Genomic DNA, 21003 nt, shown 5'->3' with positions numbered 1-21003 from the left:
CACAATGTCACAGCAAAAAGGGCAACAGCAAAACCCCGGGTGGATCCCCTCCTCTCCAGCCATCCCGGCCAGCTAGGAAGGGAAGCTGACCAAGCGCAGGTCAGTGGGATGAGTTGAAGAGGTGCGCACGTGTGGGCTTAGGAACCCCACAGAGGAAATTCCAAAGACAGAAACAGCGGACAGCCGATGGCGTCCGAATGGACACGATCTTCCCAGTAGCCCTAACTCCCTCGGGGGGGCCCCCAGGAGTGTCAAGTGTCACGAAGCGCTTCGAGGAAAACCAGGACCCCCAGAGAGCCGAAAAGTTTCACAGCACGGGCGCGGGGCTTGCTCACGGCTGGAGGCCAGGAACTTGGGGAACCCTCTCCCCACATGGGGCAGACGACGCGGTGCGGGGGGAGTCCCCTCGGGGACAGACGGCGAAGCGCCCAAGTCCGGCACGTGGAGCGTGGGGGCTGCTCCGATCGCCGCTGGCTCCGTCAGATTCGGGAGCAGCGTCCCCCTCCGGAGGCCCGAATCCTGCCGGTCCGGGGTCGCCTCTGCAGGGCGCACACGCAGGCCGTCACGCACCGACTGCGGGGCGAGGGACTGGAGGGAAATGCCGGGAGCGGAGTCGGCCGTTGCCGGGACGACGGGGGGCAGTGGGGAGGGCGCCCGAGTTCTGTCTCCACGGAGACCGCGCAGGCCGAACGCCGACGTGACTGAAGGGGGGCACGCCCCGACGGACGGCCGAGGTCCGGAAAGAGCCCAAGAGTAAAGGTTGGAGACGATACCCTGCCCCCTGCCTGCCCCGCACACCCCTGATTCTGCCCCCCCAACCTCTTGGCCCGGGGACGCGTCCCACCCCGCTAGAATATTCGGGCCGGGGGAAGGGAAGGGCTGGGCTGGAGGAGCGGGCTGGGGGCAGTGCCGGCGCCCGAGACCCAGCCCATGGCGCCCAAGAAGAAGCGCGGGCCCAGCGCGGGGCGCCGGGCGGGAGACGGCGCCGAGCCGCCGCTGTCGGAGCGCGGGCAGTACCTGCAGCGCGAGTACGAGCTGCTCTCGGAGCAGCTGGCCGCCTGCGAGGCGCGCGTGGAGCGGGTGCTGCGGGAGAACGCCCTCCTGGACCGCGAGGCGGTGCGCTTGCGCGAGGAGAACCGGCTCTACGCCAGCTACGTGAGCGCGCGCGCGCAGCGCTGCGCCCAAGCCGTCGTCCGCCTGGACGAGCAGAACCGCGTGGACCTGGCGCAGATCCGCTGGCGGCGGGCCGAGCTGGCCGAGCTGTACCGCGGGCGCGAGGACGGAGTGCGCACGCAGCTGCTGGAGATGGAGGCGCGCGCGGCGCGGATGGCGCGGCAGGTGCAGGAGCTGCAGCCCTACAAGGCTAGTGAGCGCGTGCCCGGCGGGCGGGGTGGGGGCGCGCCGCGCCCCGCGCTCACCCGCGCCCCCGCCGCAGGAGCTGCAGCTGGAGCAGTTGGCCCGCATCCGGGCGCTGGAGCGCGAGCTGCTGCACATGCGCGTGGAGCACACGCAGCTGCTGCACCGCGTGAAGAGGCGCTTCCTGGAGGACAAGGCGGCCTTCGAGCGCGAGGCGCGTCAGCGTGTGCAGTCCCTGGCGCGACGCGCGGAGCGGGAGGCGGCGCGCGCGCTCATCGTGCACACGCAGGCCATCAAGGCTGACAACGGGCGCCTGCGGCAGGAGCTCCTGCGGCTCCTTCGCTGGGCTCAGCTGCTGCATGACACGCGGCGCCGGCTGCTGGAGCAGCGTGAACAGCTGCGGCGCGAGCACGAGGACACGCGGGACCTGGCGCGTGTGCATGGCTGGCTGCGCCGGGGCCCCGACGGCCCGCCGCTGTGGCAGCCGCCGCCGCCCGCCCCACGTCTCGGGTCCTTCGCCCCCTCCACAGCCCCATCGCGCGTGGCTCCCCGGGCCCCGTCGCGCGCGGGCTCCGGGTCGTTGCTGCCATCGCATGTGGGCTCCAGGATCCCATCACAGGCCCCTCCGAAGGCGGGTTCACGGGTTCCATCCCAGCACTTACCGCCCGCGGGCTCCCGGGTCGCGTCCTTGACCCCGTCCCGCCCGGGCTCCCGGGCTCCGTCCTTGACCCCGCCCCACCGGGGCTCCCGGGCTCCGTCCTTGACCCCGCCCCACCGGGGCTCCCGGGCTCCGTCCTTGACCCCGTCCCGCCCGGGCTCCCAGGTCTCGCGGTTCTCATTACCCGGGGCCTCACAGAACACCAGTCCCTCTGCTAAGTCTGTCCTGGGATCAAGCTCTTCCCGTCCCCCAGTCGAAGGAGACCGTGAACACTGACGCCGCAGCGGAAGCTGCCTCGAGGAGAGCCGGACTCGACGGAGTGGGGGGCGGGGGGCGCGGGGAGGTGAGGGCCCGTGGTGTTAATAAAGGTGTGACCGGCCCACCTGGCTCTGGCATGGCCCGCTTTCCTGCCCCAGCATTCCTGGAGGTACCGGGACCACTCATTCTGGCTTCGTTTCCAAACTGCAAAGTAGCCTGATGCGCCCCTCGCCCTGTGTGTCCTTCTGCCCCAGCTGCTCCGCAAGGGCAGAGGACGTGGGCCACACCAGTATCCTCGCACCAGGACTGACGGAGACGGACACCGCCCGCATGGACAGATGGTGCCAGAGCAGGACAGGGGTCCAGCTGGCCAGGGGAGCTGGGCAACCCCGTGTTGTAGCGGGGAGGGCCAGCGTGGGGTGGGCCGTGATGAGGAGGGCCACTGGGGGGGGGCAGTGGGGCTTTGCTCCCAGTACCGCTGCCACCAAGGGCCATGGGAGGTTTTGTGTTTAACCTCTTGGGGATTTGGGGGTAATGCTTTTTAAAGATTTTATTTATTTATTAGAGAGAGAGGGGGAGAGCAGGAACAGAGATAGCGAGAGCAGGGGGAGTGGGAGAGGGAGAAGCAGGCTTCCCGCGGAGCAGGGAGCCCAATACCGGGCTCGACCCCCCCAGGACCCTGAGATCATGACCTGAGCTGAAGGCAGACACTTAACGACTGAGCCACCCAGGCGCCCCATTTGGGGGTATTTTTTAATATAATTTCCAACTTAGAGAAAAGTTGCTAAGTACAGAGAACTCCGTTTATCAAGATTCCCCGGCAGTTTGCATTCTGTCCCTGTGTCTGTGTCTGCATTTCTTCCTGAACCACTTGAGATCAGGTTCAAGACATCATGCCTCTTCACTTAAATGATTTAAAAATCCTTTAGTGTTCCTGAGCACAAGGATGTTCTCCTACCTTACCCCAGTACGATGATCCAAATCCGGAAATTCAGTACAGAGAAAACAGTATTAGCTAAGCCACAGCTCCCCTGACAATGTCGGTCGTCCCCGCTCTGCCAGGGCCATACACTGCATTTAGCTCTCAGTCCCAATGAGCATAGGCTGGCCAGTGAGGTGTCCCACGGTTGTGGTTGTGGGAGGTCCAGCAGCTCTTGGGGGAGGCCATGCCCTAGCATACCCTCAATACTGGCCCAAGGGCTGGGGACTTCATCCTGAGCACAGAGGGAAGGTTCTTAAAAATTCTGGGTCTTTGGCTGCACGTTGGGGGCCGGCGTCGGAGAGGCCCAAACAGGAGGTGCTCACGGCTAGAGTGGCTGGCGCGCTTCCAGCAGCAGGGTGCAGAGTTGGTGGAGCCTTGGGGACAAGGCAGGGCAGCCCCCCACCGTGGCGCACGGACCAGGGGTCCAAGCAGCAGATCCTGATGGCCCTGTTAACCTTAAAACAAAACTGCCAGCTATTTTACCAGCAGAGGTAAGTTTGTTCAGGAACAGCAGAGAATTGCAATCCCAAGACGAGCAAGTTAGGGCACAACAGTGCCCGGAACCAAAGAGCGGAACACTCTTATGGAGGAAAGGGGGCGTTGGGAGGGGCTGTTGTAAACAAAAAGCCTATTGGCCAGGACCGAGCTGGGAGGGTAGTGGCTTCTCATTGGCTGAGCTGTTGGTGGGGGGGGGGAGGAAACCGTTCCTCCTCCCGGTGGGGCTCTAAAGCTGTAGTGACTGGCAAGGTCCCAACTGGGTCCGCAAGGGAGAGTCGGGCAGTGAGAGCTCCCCCTGGTGGCCTCCCAGCTCCGCTCGGCCCCATTCTAAACGAGGTCACCTTTTACTAATTTTCACAGCCCCCGTGGAGGGGCCCTTGGGATGGTCGGGACGGGTGGAACCAGGACTGGACCTGGGCCGGGTGGAGACAGGAGTTCAGATCACAGGTTTAAAACGGAGCTTTTAGGGGCGCCTGGGTGGCTCAGTCGTTAAGCGTCTGCCTTCGGCTCAGATCAGGATCCCAGGGTCCTGGGGTCGAGCCCCGCATCGGGCTCCCTGCTCCGCGGGAAGGCTGCTTCTCCCTCTCCCACTCCCCCTGCTTGCGTTCCCTCTCTTGCTGTGTCTCTGTCAAATAAATAAAATATATTTTTTTAAAAAAACCAAAATAAAATGGAACTTTTAGTCATCAAGGGCAGTGCACAATGAGGGTGAACCACCCAGGGGAAGTGGGCAGAAGCCCTGTCCTCCTTACCTAGCTGTATTTGGGGTTCTGTATGCTTTGGCGACCACCCCCCACCGTGAAACTTTAGTTGAAATGTTCTGGTCCTGGGTGGACAGTGCTCCTAGGCCCCTCCCAGCAGTAAACACAAACACTCTTGGGAGAGTTCACCATTTCTCTTTATTTATTTATTTTTTTAAAGATTTTATTTATTTATTTGACAGAGTGAGAGCACAAGCAGGAGGAACAGTAGAGGGAGAGGGAGAAGCAGGCTCCCAGCCAAGCAGGGAGCCCGATGACCCTGGGATCATGACCTGAGCCGAAGGCAGACGCTTAACCATCTGAGCCACCCAGGTGCCCCTCACCATTTCTCTTTAAAAGGAAGTAGGGGGTGCCTGGGTGGCTCAGTTGGTTAAGCGACTGCCTTCGGCTCAGGTCATGATCCTGGAGTCCCGGGATCGAGTCCCACATCGGGCTCCCTGCTCGGCAGGGAGTCTGCTTCTCCCTCTGACCCTCCTCCCTCTCATGCCCTCTGTCTCTCATTCTCTCTCTCTCAAATAAATAAATAAAATCTTTTAAAAAAATAAATAAATAAATAAAATAAAAGGAAGTAGGGCTCCTTTGAAATTTGGGGAAGGAAATAATACAAAATGAGTTCAGGATATCTTGTGCCAGAAAGCAAGGTCGCTCCCAGGAAGAGACCTACCAGAGGGATAGTGTGACAAAAGTGAAGGGCTCTGAATGGCCAAAAAGTCAACAATTTCAGCATCAAAAAGAATAATGGCTGTCCTGAATAGAAACATACCAAATATATAAAATGCATAAGTTTAAAATATTATAAAAACCCACTCCATTAGTCATCATGAAGGTTGCTGCTATAGCAATCCATTATTCTAAAAATTGGTAAATGAAGGGACGCCTGGGTGGCTCAGTTGGTTAAGCGTCTGCCTTCAGCTCAGGTCATGATCCCACGGTCCTGGGATCGAGTCTCACATCGGGCTCCTTGAGCCTGCTTCTCCCTCTGCCTGCCTCTGTCTCTCTCTCTGATAAATAAATAAAATCTTAAAAAAATTAAAAATTGGTAAATGAAGAATCACATCCATTCTGACTTTCCCCTATGAACTGTATTTCAGGATAAACAGATTGGTGAAAGAAAGTTATGTATAGAATTCCATCTAATAAATGCAGAAGAAATAATTGGCAATGTCTTAATGGTAGTGAAAGCCTATAGGTGGGAGATTGATGAACATAATGGAGGATTCAGCTGACCCTCAGAACCCATGAGTGACCTTAACTTTACCAAGAGGTATTAAGTGCCTCCTGGTGTGAAGCAATAGAATCTTGCAGAGTGCCGCCGACAGAGCATTCTTGATGAGAAACAAAACTGATCTAATCAAGTTTCTGAATGTAACTACCAGTGTATAGAAAACACAGGGGAAGAGGAACATATTACAAGATATAGTAGGGATGTAGTCATTCAAATCCTCTTAATAGGGCAAATGACTGTTTTTTCCCAAAAAATAAATGGGAAAGAATTTTTTAAAAAGAGGAAAGGGAAATTGTTATGGATTAACAGATTTAAGATACATTTCCACTAAATGCAACATGTAGACCTTGTTCAAACCCCTATTCTAATTTGAAGTGTTAAATCAGGATAAAGTTCCTTGGTACTTATGAAGCTAATAAGCAGTAGCATGCCCCACACTTCCTCTTCCCAGGTACTCGTCTAGCAACTGATACTCCAATCTCTCTTCTGCCCAGACACCCCCTGTCCTCAAGACCCTCTAGCCCACTGATTCCCATGAAATAGCTCCCTGAGAGACATCACTCAGACTAGGCATTTGTCAATTTCTCCTTGTAGTTCTGTCATTTTTACTTTATGTATTTTGAAGCGATTATTAATTGCCTACAAGTTTAGAACTCTTCCTATAGTACAGGGAAGCCTAGCTCTTCCCCGTAAATTGAACATTTTATCAGTCTGCTGTGTTCTTCTTTACACCTCTGCCCACAGTCTATTATTAATGTGGCTGCTCCAGCTCTCTTTTGGTTTGTCTTGCACACTCCTTTCCATGGGTGTCAATTTTATATTTCAGATGTGTCCCTAGAAGCAGCATAAGTGGTTCTTATTGCTTTAAATACAGTCCAACAAGGGCACCTGGGTGGTTCAGTTGGTTAAGCGTCTGCCTTTGGCTCAGGTCATGATTCTGGGGTCCTGGGATCGAGTCCTGTGTCAGGTTCCCTGCTCAGTGGAGCCTGCCTCTCTCTCTCTGCCTCTGCCCCTTCCCCTCCCCCCCACTTATGCACTCTCTGTCACCCTCTCCTAAAAAATTTTTTAAAATGTTAAAAAAAATACAGTCCAACAGTCTTTGTCTTTTAACTACAGACTGTAGTTATTTTGTATTAGTTGATTTGCACTATTAGTAGCAGTATTTTTTTTTTTAAGATTTTATTTATTTGGGGCACCTGGGTGGCTCAGCTGGTTAAGCGGCTGTCTTCGGCTCAGGTCATGATCCCAGGGTCCTGGGATCAAGCCCTGTGTAGGGCTCCCTGCTCAGTGGGGAGCCTGCTTCTCCCTCTCCCTCTGCCTGCCTCTCTGCCTATTTGTTCTCTCTCTCTCTCTCTGTCAAATAAATAAATAAAATCTTTAAAAAAAAAAGATTTTAGGGCGCCTGGGTGGCTCAGTCGTTAAGCGTCTGCCTTCGGCTCAGGTCATGATCCCAGGGTCCTGGGATCGAGTCCCACATCGGGCTCCCTGCTCTGCGGGAAGCCTGCTTCTCCCTCTCCCACTCCCCCTGCTTGCGTTCCTGCTCTCGCTATCTCTCTCTCTGTCAAATAAATAAATAAAATCTTTAAAAAAAATAAAAAAAATAAAAAATAAAAAAAATAAATAAAAAAGATTTTATTTATTTAACAGAGAGAGAGCGCCTGCTCACAAGCAGGGGGAGGGGCAGGCAGAGGGAGAAGCAGACTCCCCGCTGAGCAGGTAGCCCGATGTGGGGCTCGATCCCAGGACCCTGGGATCATGACCTGAGCTGAAGGCAGATGCTTAACCCACTGAGCCACCCAGGCGCCCCCAGTAGTAAGTTTTTTTTATCAGTTTATTTTATACTTTCTGTGTTTTCTTTCTCTTTTCATGTTTCATTTGTTTTCCTCTACTTGTATGGGAATCATGCTCTTCTCTTTTAATGGTCACTTGAGAAATAGAAACATGCACATTTAAGTTCATAATTCATGAAGATAATACATTTACATCCTTCTAACCCTCAGAATGCTTTAAATTTCCATCATACCTTCCTGGTCTAGAAACTATTGATAACAAGATTACCCACAAATTAGACATTATTACTTTGTTTGTGAAAACTCATCTATGTGCATACCCACCATTTGAGACATATCTGTATGTATGTTGTGCTTCAATAATGTTTACTTTAAAAATCCTGCTGGGCGGGCGCCTGGGTCGCTCAGTTGTTAAGTGTCTGCCTTCGGCTCAGGTCATGGTCTCAGGGGTCCTGGGATCGAGCCCCACATCGGGCTCCCTGCTCAGTGGGAAGCCTGCTTCTCCCTCTCCCACTCCCCCTGCTTGTGTTCCCTCTCTCGCTGTGCCTCTCTCTGTCAATTAAATAAATAAAATCTTAAAAAAAAAAAAAAAAGTCCTGCTGGGCTAGTTCTGGTGCTCCTTTTTCCTTGTGCAGCTTTCTGGCTTCTCTTGTCTAAATAAGCTGCTAAAACTCAGCCCTGGTCTGCCCTGTGCAGCTGCTGCCCTGAAACCATTATGAGGATGGAGGAGAGTGCGACCCCTCAGGCCCCTGAGGCTGGGCCATATGGGACACCCAGCCTGGGGGACACCTGCAGGGGGATGGACCCAAGTGGGCACCTCCAGTCCAGGCCTCCCTCAGATTGTGACAACTATCATCCTCTGTCCCCTCAACACCTGCCCACTGCTCTGTGGCCCCAAGTCACCACTGCTTGCCCGGTGGGTGCCATAGGGTTTTTCCCATCACTGCCTGGAGCCCTTGCCCTGGACTTTGAGGCCAGCCCAGAGAGTGGGGATGCTCTATCCCCTCCCAAAAAGGAGCCAATGACCCTGTTCAGATTTCAAATAAAATAAACTAATAGCATAGAGGAAGGATAACTCTTTATAATGAGCTGTAAAGAAAAGGGCCAACAACACACCAGGATAAGCAGGTGCGTGACCTGGAGAAACGCCAGGGGTGATGGCCATCTGGAAGCCCCTGCACCGCCCAGGCCTCAGGGGGGCGCAGGCGGCCGGGGCTAGAGCAGAAGAGTCCCGGGGGCGGGGGCAGGCGTCACTGGTGGCCAGAGAGCCTGCGGGGCCCGCTGCGCTGGCTGCTTCTCCTCCATCTAAAGCAGGTGTACTTTGACTCAGCCGTCGTCTAGGACCCTGTTCTGTTGTGTGTTGTGGATTGACTTGTGTCCCCAAAAAGACATGTTCAGGTCCTAGCTTCTGAACGTGAACTTACCTGGAAGCAGGGCTGCGGCAGTCACACAGGGGCAGGGTGGGCCCTCGTCCAATAGGAGCGGTGTCCTTCTAAGAAGATGGCCACGTGAGGACAGACGCAGGAACACCCTGACGACGGAGGCAGAGACGGAGGCCGAGCCGCCGCGTCTGTAAGCCAGGGCGCACCAGGTTTCACCCGCACCATCGGAAGCGGGGAGGCCCAGGAAGGACCCTCCCCTACGGGCTTCAGGGGCAGCCCGGCCCTGCCTGCGCCTCAGGCTTCCAGCTGCAGAACCCAGACGACAGATCTCTCATGTTTTCAGCCGCCCGGTGTGGGGTAGTTTGTCACAGACGCCCCAGGAAACTGACCGGACCCACCTGCACACAGGGCCGCAGGGTCGGCACAGAAGTGTCCTTCGGCAGGACCCGTATTACGAAGCCCATGACGCTGTTGAAAGGATGGGGACAAGGAGGGTCCACGCCAGACTAGCCAAACGCGTGTGGAAGGACATGGGGGTTCCACTAGCGTGAGGCAAACAAACCAAAATCACATGCTTACTTACGAGGCATGCGACAAGTGCTCGGGGACACACTGCAGCAGTAACAGAATATCCCTGGGGGTGGGGCCGCAGGACAGGATCTCTGACGTCCTGCTCTGTTTCCCACAGAGAGCTGCTGAATTCAGTGAGGCTTATGTTGAACTGTACGTGGAATAAATTTCACTAAAACAACATGCACTTGGCTCCCTTTTCGAGACAAAAGTCGCCTGAGTGATTGGTCAGGGGAACCAGAAGCTCAGCGCCCCTCCCCTGGGCTGAGAGTCCGCAGCTTCTCATCCCACAGTCAGACCACAGGGCCTCCCGGTGACGGGACTTCCGAGGGTCACAAAGGACAAGGATGAAGTGGCAACAGCGCACCTCCTGGGCTTTCTAGGACCCAAATGGGAGGTCCGGGCTACCGAGAAGGCCAAAGACAGGATGGCAGGCACGGGAGGAGTGAGGAGTGAGCTCCACGTGGCACAGGGGGCCCAGGCCAACCCGCAGGAAGCGCTGAGTGTCACCTGGGGAGAGGGGTGGAAGGCCAGGTCACAGGCAGGACTCCCCCGTCAGCCCCCAGCGGCAGACCTATTCTGTCCCAAAGGGGACTTGCGTCCTGTGCCCCAGATAAATGCAGATAAACGAGGCAGCACGATGGGGGGGCGGGGCGCTGCTGGCCAGGCTCGCCGGCCCTGAGAAGGCTGATCCTTCCTCTCACGGGTCACTCTGCCCCCCGGGGACGTGCGGATGTTCTCGAAAACTGACCTCCGCGCTCCGGAGCCGAAATACGCCAGGAGCACAGTTTGCGGGCCAAGAGGAACAGGCAAAGGAGGCTGCCCCGGCCGCCGCCGTCGGAACCGCAGACCCGCCCGGGGCACGTGGCTGGGGGGTCTTCCAGGAACAGGCAGGACGTGGGCGGTCGCCACAGGAATCTGGTCGGCGCTGCCAGCCACTTCGTCCTGTCCTCGCGGCGGCGTCCCTAGCGCTGGTGCCGGCCATCGAGGCTCCTTACTAAGCAGCGCAGCCGAGTTCCTGGACCTAAGGATTCTCCGGGGGAACGAGGGAGGGGCCGGGGAGGCCTCAGGAGGGAGGACGAGGGGACGCGTCCAGTGTGCCGCCTAGCCTTGCGGGAGCCCTAGCGTGTCCTGCGTTTCCACGCGTCTCTCCATCTCCACGCTGGCTTCAGTGACAGCAGCGCGGAGACGCAGACCTCGCGGTGCCCTTGCGCGGGCGCCTTCGGTGATCCCCGCCCAGGAGCAGCCGCCTCCTGTCACTCGGGGGCCCTCACCCGTCACGTGCCCACAAAGCTGAGCACAGACAACTTCAGAGGGGACTCGGCCCACCGCCGCGGCCGAGCCAGCGGGCGCGGGGAGCCAGGGCAGCGGGGGGCCTGGCGCACCCCCGTCCCACCGCCACCCGGCGCCGGCGCGGCCCACTCGGACCCGTCAGTGTCATCAGACACAAGAGTTGCTCAATTCTGTGCTGTTCCTCTTTAATCCCACACAATCGCATCATGAAGTGAAAGATGAAAAGCCAGAAACAGGTGACCCGGACACGTGGCCAGCTGGTTTCTGCAGGACGGAGCTTGAGCTTTATGAGCGTTATCCTCCGCACTCCTTGCCCACGGATCCGAAACAGGCCGTTAGCACCTGCACTCAAATGCCCTCTGAAGGCCTCGCAGCCCCGCACAAGGGCGGGAACAAACCACCGCTTCCCCGCCCGACTGCTCGGAACTGGGCGAAAATACAAATGCTGCTGGGAACGTTTGGATTCTAGGGATAAAAGACACTCAAATCCTCCACTGGGCAGATTTCCATTTATTCTGGGGGCCTTGGGAGCCACGCCCGGCCTGCCTGGTGGAGCAACGCCCTTCTCCAGCTGGTCTGTGGGCCGGGACCGACCCAGAGAAGCTCCTGCCGTGAACCGAGTTGTGTCCCCCCAATTCCTATGTTGAAGCCCCAATGTGATGTATTTGGAGGTGGGGCCGTTGGGAGGTGATTAGGTTCAGATGAGGTCATGAGGGTGGGGCCCCCGCGATGGGGTTTGTGCCCTGATAAGATCAGACACCAGGGCTCCCCCCACCAGGTGAGAACACAGCGAGAAGGGGGCCGTCTGCAGTCCAGGACGTGGGTCCTCGCCAGAACTCGACCCTGCCGGCACCCCGGTCTCAGACGTCCAGCCCCCAGAGCTGTGAGAAATCCATCTGTTTCGTAGGCCGCCCAGCCTGCGGTGATCTGTTACGGTGGGCTGAGCAGAATGACGGAGCTCGTAACTTAAAGACCCAGCGGCTGTTCTCAACCATCTTCGGTGCATACTAACGAACTTCAAATACACATATCCAGTAAAATCAGAAAAAAGAGAAAAAATTTCAAACACTAGCTTCAACAACTCATTCTGCCAATATCATTTTGTCTTTCTTTTTTTAAGATTTTTATTTATTTATTTATTTGACAGAGACAGACAGCAAGAGAGGGGACACAAGCAGGGGGAGTGGGAGAGGGAGAAGCAGGCTTCCTGCTGAGCAGCGAGCCCAATGTGGGGCTCGATCCCAGGACCCTGGGATCATGACCTGAGCCGAAGGCAGATGCTTAATGATTGAGCCACCCAGGTGCCCCAATCAATTGCATTTCCTCTTTTTTCTTTTTTTAAGATTTCATTTATTAGAGAGAGAGAGAGCACAAGCAGGGGAGGGAAGAGTAGAGGGAGAAACAGACTCCCTGCCGAGCAGGGAGCCCAATGCGGGGCTCGATCTCAGGACCCTGGGATCATGACCTGAGCCGAAGGTAGACGCTCGACAACTAAGACACCCAGGCATCCCCATCTTCCTTCTTTTTATTAGAATTTTATTTATTTATTTATTTAAGATTTACTTAATCTTAATTAATTTACTTACTCTTGATTAATACTTAATCCAGTGTGCCGTCTAGCCTTGTGGGAGCCCTCAAGCTTGTGAGCGAGCCTGTGGGCACGGTGGGGGCAGTGGGAGAGGGTCTCAAGCAGACTCTGAGCTGGGCGTGGGCTCAGCTGTGCTCCTGACAGCAAAGGGCTGGGGGTGAAGCACAAGGACGGTGCACACCCCACGCAGGCCTGTCTGGCCATCTGCTGGAGTCTGGCCACATGACACCGGGACACACACGGTCCCAATTGCCTGTGTTCATGACTGTAAACAAACAAAGGCAAGATGCACGACCGGTGGTTGGAGAGGTTGAGTCAGAACAGGGAGCCCACAGCCCTGGGGACACGCTGGCCCCGGGCCCGCACCGCACGGGATGCTTTGTCCGCATGCGGAGGATTTGTGGAGCACAACTCTGGTCGTGAGTTCCGGCTAATGAAGGCGACTTTCCGATCCTCTGAAGTGCTCGCAAATGACAAAGGTCCCGGCCACAGGAGGGCCCCCGCTTCTGGGGGCCACGGGCCGGACACGGGGCGCAAGTTGGAAGACCCAGACCTAACGGGGAGCGTGGTGGAGAGACAGGGGCAGGAAGGGGTGGGCAGGGGCGCCAGGCCCACAGCCTGCCTCCTCCAGTGAGGCCGCTCAGGGGGCCGGGGGGCTGCCGGGTTTTCCTGCCACTCGAGGACCTGGCAGGCTTCCTCCCTCCAGGCTGTCAGGGGCAACCGCAGTGCCTGGCCAGGGACGGGACACATGGGGCGTTGGGACCCCTCCCCTCTGCTGCCGCGAGAAGCCCAGGCGGGAAGCCTTCCTGCAGTGGCCACACTCGCAGGACCTCCGGGTCAGGAGCAGTGTGTGCTGATGCTGCTGCCCTTGGGTCACCGGAAGGCCCGGCCACACTGGGCGCCCCTGCAGGGCCACTCCCCGCTGCACCCCAGCTGATGCTGGGGGAGGTTCTGCCTCTGCCCGAAGGCTTTCCCACAGCCGCCACGGGTCCGGCCTGCGTTCAGGGTGGACCGCGCGGTGCTGGCCGAAGCCTGTCCTCACACCTCGCAGCTGAAGGGCTTCTCACTCGTGTGCTTTCCCTGGTGCCGCGGAAGGTTGGAGACCCACCAGAGGCCTGGCCCCATCCAAAGCCTGTGAGGGACGTGGCTCCTGTGGGAACCGTCTGGTGAGCAAGAAGCCGAGTGTGACCTGTGTCACAGATAAACGTCTGCCCCTCAGCGGGACGTCCCCGAGGCTCTGAGGCCGGCCAGTGCCCGCAGCACGGCCCGCCCTCCCTGCGCCGTCCGGCCGCCATGCCAGGAAACCGCACGGTCACCCGGTTCGGAGCAAAGCTCTTCCCAAAGCCAGCTCCTCGGCTTTCCACGTGAGTTGACGTTGGCCGATGACCGTGTCTCCTCGGTGAAGGGGCACAGATACCGCAGAGCTGGGGGCAGGCAGAGTGGCGAGCAAACAGGAGAGAAGCTCCCAGAAGAAAGTCTGTCCCATCAGCTCAGGTCAGTCGAATGAGGGACTCACCCAAGCAAGTGGCTCAGGAGGGACCAAGGAGCAAACTCTAAATGGCAGAAAAGTGAAAATAAAGTGTGGCATCCCCCGCCGGTCCCTGATACTCGGTGAGCTCGAGGGCAGCAGCAGGCGGGCCCCCAGACAGCGCAGTCGGCTGGAGCGTCCCAGCAGCAAGGCCCTGCCCGGCGGCTGGCACAGGAGCCCGGAGGCCACGCAGCCCCGGGGGGTTCTGGGCCCCTCGCCGTCCAGGCCGTAAGCGTCCTTCCGACCAGGTGCCCGACACGCTCTCCGCCTGGGGCCCCTCGCCGTCCGGTATCTCCCCGGCTCACTCACACTCCGTTTCATCGCACTTGTGAAAGGATCTGAAAGCAAAACCGGCGTGCGGCCACCACCTCACCTAACGGAGGGAGGCACCATCATCACCTCAATTTTACCAAAGAGCAAACGGGCACACGGAATAAAGCACCTGCCGAGGCCACACGTGGAGACCCTGCAGCAGGCGTGTCAGCCTCCTGGCCTCGTCCTGCGAGTACCTACGCCTGGAGTCTCCACAGGACAGCGCCGGCCCCACAGACCCCACCCGGACTCTGCGCTGCACCTGCCGCCTGTCCCGCCTCACACGGCCCCACGTGCTTGGTGCTCCCCAGAGAAGCGCTCGGTGCAGGAACGTGGCCTGCCTCTGCGCCCCGTGGGTCCTACAGTCCAGATTACAAAGCAGCTCCCCCCCACCCCGTTCCAGTGGGAGAGCAAAACGCCATCAGGGGATGCGGTGTGTCAGGCTCCCCCAGAGGGCTCACCTGGGCAGCAACTCCTCTGGGGTTCCCGAAACTCGGGTCCCTCACGCTCCTCAATCCACGGCTCATCTCTCTGTTCCAGGAGAGGCGAGGTCTGGTCTGGGGCCACAGAATCCTTCTCAAAGGAGAGAAAAGGTACAGACAGAGTGAGGGTGCCAGGGCTCAGGCCAGCCCGTGGGGGTTCCTCCAGAGAAGTCACCCCAAAGCAGAAATGCTAGAAATGGAGAAGAGAATTGGGGCAGCAAGTCAAGCAAGATGGGCTCTCCCCACATGACCTGTTGGTGAGAAAGACCCCAGAAGTTTCCAGGAACTCAAAGGAGGAAGATGGGGCTGCCTCCAGAGGAGCATGGAGAAATGCCCTTGGCCAGAGTCAGCCAGGATGGCCCCTTTACGGCACACCGACAAGAACTTGTGTTTCCAGCCCCTGAGCCTAGCCTCGAGGCCCCAGGGCCAGCCAGGCACCCGACAGGCTCTGGAGGCCGATGGCACAGCCCTTCCTCAGCGCAGCCGAGCTCCCGAAATTGTCCAGCAACATGTCCCAGGAGAGGGCCTGCTGGCCAGGGTCCAGACACTGCCACTGCTCCCCTGGGAACTGTGTGGACCCCTCCTCGAAGGTCACTGGGTCCTGCAATACAGACAGCTCCCCACCAGGAGCAGGACATCAGACGTGGCCATTTGTGAGGCTGCAGGACAGTGGGAAATGAAGATGCTAAAACTCATATGTTCAGGCTGGAAGAAAAGAAGGGGGATGGTCTCCAAGGAGGAAAACCCTCAAGAGGCCTGCAGCTTAGGTTCCAGGGAAGGCACCTGTTACAGACTGTTTGGGTCCCCGCAAATTCATATGTGGATCCCTGAGCCCCGGGATGGCTGTATTGGAAGGTGGGGCCCTGATCCCATAGGATTAGTGTCCTTGTAAGAGGAGACACCCCAGAGCTGACTCCCTCGCTTCCTCTCCCCCAGGTGGCTGTCGATGAGCCCGGAAGTGGGTTCCCACCAGAGCCCAACAAGGCAGGGACCTGATGTGGGATTTCTAATCCCCAGAGTGGGAGAAAAACACATAAAACATCCCTGCAGGACTGAGTTATGGCCACTCTTGCCAACCTAGCACCTAGGAGGGCCATTCTCTAGGACACCTACCACGGTCTTCTTTTTTTTTTTTTTAAGATTTACTTACTTAAGGGTGCCTGGGTGGCTCAGTCATTAAGTGTCTGCCTTCGGCTCAGGTCATGATCCCAGAGTCCTGGGATCAAGCCCCGCATTGGGCCCCCTGCTCCGCGGGAAGCCTGCTTCTCCTTCTCCCACTCCCCCTGCTTGTGTTCCCTCTCTGGCTATCTCTCTCTCTGTGAAATAAATAAAAAAATCTTAAAAAAAAAAAAAAAAAGATTTACTTACTTATTTTACAGAGAGCGAGCGAACAGGGGGAGGGGCAGAGAGAGAGAGAGAAATCCTCAAGCAGATTCCATGCTGAGCACGGAGACTGATGCAGGGCTTGATCCCAGGACCCTGAGATCATGACCTGAGCTGAAATCAAGAGTCGGACGCCCCCACCTACCTTAATGTAAATGGATCACATTCCCCCAACTCCATAAATGAGAACCAGTGAGCAGGCAGCTGCTGATCTCCTAAGCCACCATCAGGAGCCCCTCCCCATGGAGGGGCTGGGCGCTGGGGGCTCACCTGGGGCACATCTATGGGGAGATGGTGTGGGGGGGGGGCCCTCTGGGGAAAGGCAGGTGCAGAGAAGCAGCTGATCTGGGGAGACGATGAAAGTGAGTGAGGCTGCAGTCCAGAGGCCCCCTCCTGACCCCAGAGCTGCACCTGCTCAGTGGACCAAGGGGGAGTTGGGAAAAACCCGTTACACGAGTGCTTTTGCAGGGTCTGCTCCAGAATGGAAGGTGAATTTGAGGGTGGGGAGGGACCGGCATCACTGTAAAAAAACGGGAAAGCTGGGCGCTACTGAGTTTTACCTCCCATGTGCAAGGACTCAGACATTCCAGAAACCCATAGTTGGACACCAAATGATGGCTGACACCAGCCATTGAGGGCTGAAAGCCAACAGCTCTGCTGCAACCACGTGCCTGGATAATTTGGGGCTAAAAGCCCACTGAGGCAGCCTGGGTTCCTCCCCAGGACATGGGACCAGGACAGCCCACACCCATGGCACTGCACCGCGGAGATGTCCTCACGCACTTCCCCACAGATAAGCACACGATGCAGCCTTCCCCCAGAACCACGATGGTGCAGCCCCTCCTTCCTCATTACTCTTCCTATAGAGCCTCGCTATTCTTCACCGGGTTGGGGGACTAAGCTGCAACCTCCCCTACACTGTGCAGCCAGGGTCTGCTCAGCCCCAGCTTCTGCCCCCAGCTCTGTTCAGAGCCGCCCTCCTCAGAGTCGCCACGTCCCTCCTGCCGCCGGGGGCTCCTGTGTCTTTCCCAGGCAAAGCAGGAGCCCCAAGATACAGGGGAGGCCAGTCCCCAAGACACCCCAAGAAAGGACAAACCAGCTGGCGGAAGGTGCCTAGTTCCCCGTACGGGGATGAAAGAACGAGGCCTCACTCCAGATCCCACACACACCAACGGAATCATAAAGAACCATGCGGAGGGAAGGTCCACCAAGTTCAGCCACTGGGTGCAATGGATAAATTCCCTTCAAAGCACATTATGAAAATAAGAAAAGAGAAAGAAACAGACTTCCCCCGGAGAAAGTAGCAGCCCCCGCTGACTCCCGGGTGAACTCTACCAAACCCTTAAGAAAGAGCAGCACCGGCCTCCGAAGCCTCTAAGAGAGCAGAGGACGGGCAAATACCGTCCAGCCGGCCTCCTGAAGGCCAGCGAAGCCGGGACGCCAAAACCTGATAACGACACGAAAGGACAAGAAAATCGCGGGCCGATCTCTCTCATAAGCACAGATACTATTTTTTTAAAGATTTATTTATTTGAGAGAGAGAGAGAGAGCACGAGCAGGGTTGGGGGGAGGGTCAGAGGGAGAGAAGGTCAAGTAGACTCCCCGCTGAGCACGGAGCCTGAGCAGGGCTCGAACTCATGGCCCTGAGATCGTGACCTGAGGCGAAATCAAGAGTTGGAGGCCTGTCTGCGCCCCCAGGAGCCCCAGACACACATATTCTTAACAAAACATCAGGAAGCCTGACACAGCAACTTATACAAAGAACTCTGTGTTGTGACCAAATGGAGTTGACCCCAAGAACGCAACGTAGGTTTGACCTCGGTTTGCCAGAGTTAGTGACTCCAGGGCTGGAGGGCGCCGGAGGAGGACACGACCACCTCCCGGTACGACGCCTTCGTCCAGCGACGTTCACGCGTTCAGCGCTCTCTCTACTCACATCTGCTTCACTCGTCCCACCCTCCTCCGTCTGCAAGTTCTGACAAACGTTCATTCCGTTTTCCTTTTGACACTCAGTGGGTGTTAAACGTTTTCCTGAATATGTTCTTCAATTGGAGATTTTCTTTATGTTTTCAGGAGCAGGGCATCACCTGTAATCAAAACGTCTTCCCCAACTTTTCCTGTCACTTGAAAAGGAAGCAACGTAATCCACCACATTAACAGATGAAGGAGCGGCGCCTGGGGGCTCAGTCGGTTAGGTGTCAGACTCTTGATTTTGGCTCGGGTCATGATCTCAGGGTCGTGAGACCAAGCCTGGCGTCGGCTCCGCACTGAGCCTGCTTAAGATTCTCTCTCTCCCTCTGCCCCTCCCCGCCTTAAAAACACAGAATGAACGAGAAAACCCAATCAAACCATATGATTACCTCAACAGATGCAGAAAAGGCGTTTGTTAAAATTCAGCATCCGATTCTGATAAAAACTCTCAGCAAACAAGGAACACAAGAGAGCCTCCTCAAGCGGACAAACCTGCAGCTACTATCATGTTTAACAAATACTGAACACCGTCCCTCTCAGATCCAGAATAAGGAAGGCTGCCCTTTGCAGCCTCATAGCTTCCCCTCAGCTTCTATTGAAGGTCCGAGCCAGTGCAAGAAAGTAAGAAAAATCCAGCCCTCAAGATGACAGAGAAAGAAGTAAAACTGTTATTATCCAAGGATGACCTGTGTTTCTAGGAAAATCCTATGATCTCTTCAAATAAAAACTAGAGCTAATGAGTGAATTAAGTGAGGTCAAAGAATATAAAAATCCATTACATTTCTAATAGCAATGAATACTGGGAAAATGAAATAAAAAATTTAAAAGTAACAACAACAAAAAGTCAAATACTTAGTGTGGTATAAGAAATCCCCAGTTCCTCATAAGGAATAGCATGGAGGACATTAGGAGAAGGAAGGGAAAAATGGGGGGGGGGGAATTGGAGGGAGAGATGAACCATGAGAGACTATGGACTCTGAGAGACAAACAGGGTTTTAGAGGGGAGGGGGGAGGAGGGATGGGTTAGCCCGGTAATGGGTATTAAGGAGGGCACGTACTGCATGGAGCACTGGGTGTTATACGAAAACAATAGATCGTGGATCACCACATCAAAAACTAATGATGTATTGTATGGTGACCAACATAACATAATAAAATTAAAAAAAAAAAAAAGAAATCCCCAGTTCCTGGCACAAAGCTCAAACCCATGGCACTTCCTGAACGACTGGAGTATCTTCTGTCCAAGGGAGTCCTTTCCGGGCTTCTAATGAAGTGACTGGAAAAGGCCCTTTGAACCACAGGACAGGGGCAACTAGAGGGTTGGGACTTTTCATCCCCCACCCCACCCCCCTGCAGGAGGGGAGAGGGCCTGGAGGTCCCAATCAATCACCAAAGGCCAATGATCTTATCAATCATGCCTATATAATGAACCTCCACAAACACCAGAAAGGAACAGGTTTAGAAAGCTTCCAGGTTGGTGAACACCTGGAGATTTGGGGAGAGTGGAGTACTCAGAACATGTGGGAGACCTGTGCATCTCTTCCATCTGGCTGTTCCTGAGCAGCATCCTTTTATAGGAAACTGGTAATCTAGGAAGTGAAATGTTTTCCTGAGTTCTGTGAGCAAATTAATTGAACCCGAGGAAGGGGTCCTGGTAACCTTTGATCTATAGTCAACTCCATCAGAAGCACAGGTGGCAACCCATACTTGAGATTGGTGTCTGAAGTTGGAGGAGGGCATACTTGTAGGACTAAGCCCTCAATCAGGGGGATCTGACACTATGTCCAGACACACAGCATCGCAAGTTAGTTAACTGCTTGGAGCTGTGGGAGAAAAACAAAGGCTGCAATACAGCCAACGAGAGATGTGCAATCCTCTACTCTTCAAACTACAGACAATGCTAAGCAAACTTGAAGACAGAAATAAACTGAGTGGCATCCCATGTTTATGGGTCTTAAGCTTTCAATTGTCCCTAACTGATTTAGAAATTCAACACCACTCCAAGCAAAATCACGGCAGGCTTTTTTATAGAAACGTACAGGCGGATTATAAAATTTATACGGAAATGCAAAGGACCTCAAATAACCAATCTTGAAAAACAAAGTGGGAAGACTTACACTACTTGGTTCTAGGACAAATGTCGAGCTCCAGTAATTGAGACGTGGGGTACACAGGCACGTGCTTTGAAGAGACAGCGGAGTGCACAAACACACAGAGAGTTAAATGTCTTGTGGCAACCGCACCAGTGCAATTCAAAGGGCAAAAGAAAGGGTTGTTTTGTTTTTTTAGAGTGCCAGGACAATAGGGGAAGATATTAACCTTAACACCACTACCTCACCCCATACCCAAAATTAATTTAAGATGGATCACGGAAGTAAATGTGAAGGCTGAAACTATAAAACTTCCAGAAGAAAACAGCAGAGAATCTGCATAACCTTGGGGCAAGCAAAGATTTCTTTCCTGGGACCTCAAGACACTCAGATTAAAAGAAAAAAAAATTTCACATTGGGCTTTATCAAAATTAAAATTTTCTGCTTATCAAAAGACAATTCAATGAAAAAGCAAGCCACACACAGACCAGGAGAAAATATTCTCAATACACATTTCTTAGGAAAAACTCCTATCCAGAACTAGAAGTGCTATAAATCAATAACAAGAAGAACAAGAAAGCTTAAAATGAGGAAAATATTTGAACACTTCACCAAAAGATACAGGATGGCCTACAAACACAGGAAAATGTGCACAGAGCCCAGTTACAGTGTTTGTGGGCGCGACCCTGAGCCCGTCCGAAGCTAACGATCGTCCCCGGTCATCCCCGTGACACCGCGACACCCTCACACAGCCCCTTGAACTGGGCGTCCCCTGTGCGCTGGAGCCGGGACACCCGGTGCCCCGACCGCAGCGGGGACGGGATGACCTGGGACACCCGGCGCCCCGACCGCAGCGGGGAAGGGATGACCCGGGAC

At 55.5% G+C, this 21003-nt stretch overlaps 1 protein-coding gene across 1 annotated transcript; it reads left to right on the top strand.

The window, feature by feature from the left end:
• The first annotated feature begins 930 nt into the window (after positions 1-930).
• CCDC166 (coiled-coil domain containing 166) lies at positions 931-6259 on the top strand. Its single transcript, XM_032416115.1, has 3 exons — positions 931-1362; positions 1436-1951; positions 6233-6259. The coding sequence occupies exons 1-3, from the start codon at positions 931-933 to the stop codon at positions 6257-6259; spliced, it is 975 nt and encodes a 324-aa protein (XP_032272006.1).
• The last annotated feature ends 14744 nt before the right edge of the window (positions 6260-21003 follow it).

This window comes from Phoca vitulina, unplaced genomic scaffold, assembly GCF_004348235.1.
Source record: "Phoca vitulina isolate PV1807 unplaced genomic scaffold, GSC_HSeal_1.0 scaffold18, whole genome shotgun sequence".
Classification (NCBI taxonomy): Eukaryota; Metazoa; Chordata; class Mammalia; order Carnivora; family Phocidae; genus Phoca; species Phoca vitulina.
This window is presented reverse-complemented; position numbering and strand designations above follow the sequence as displayed.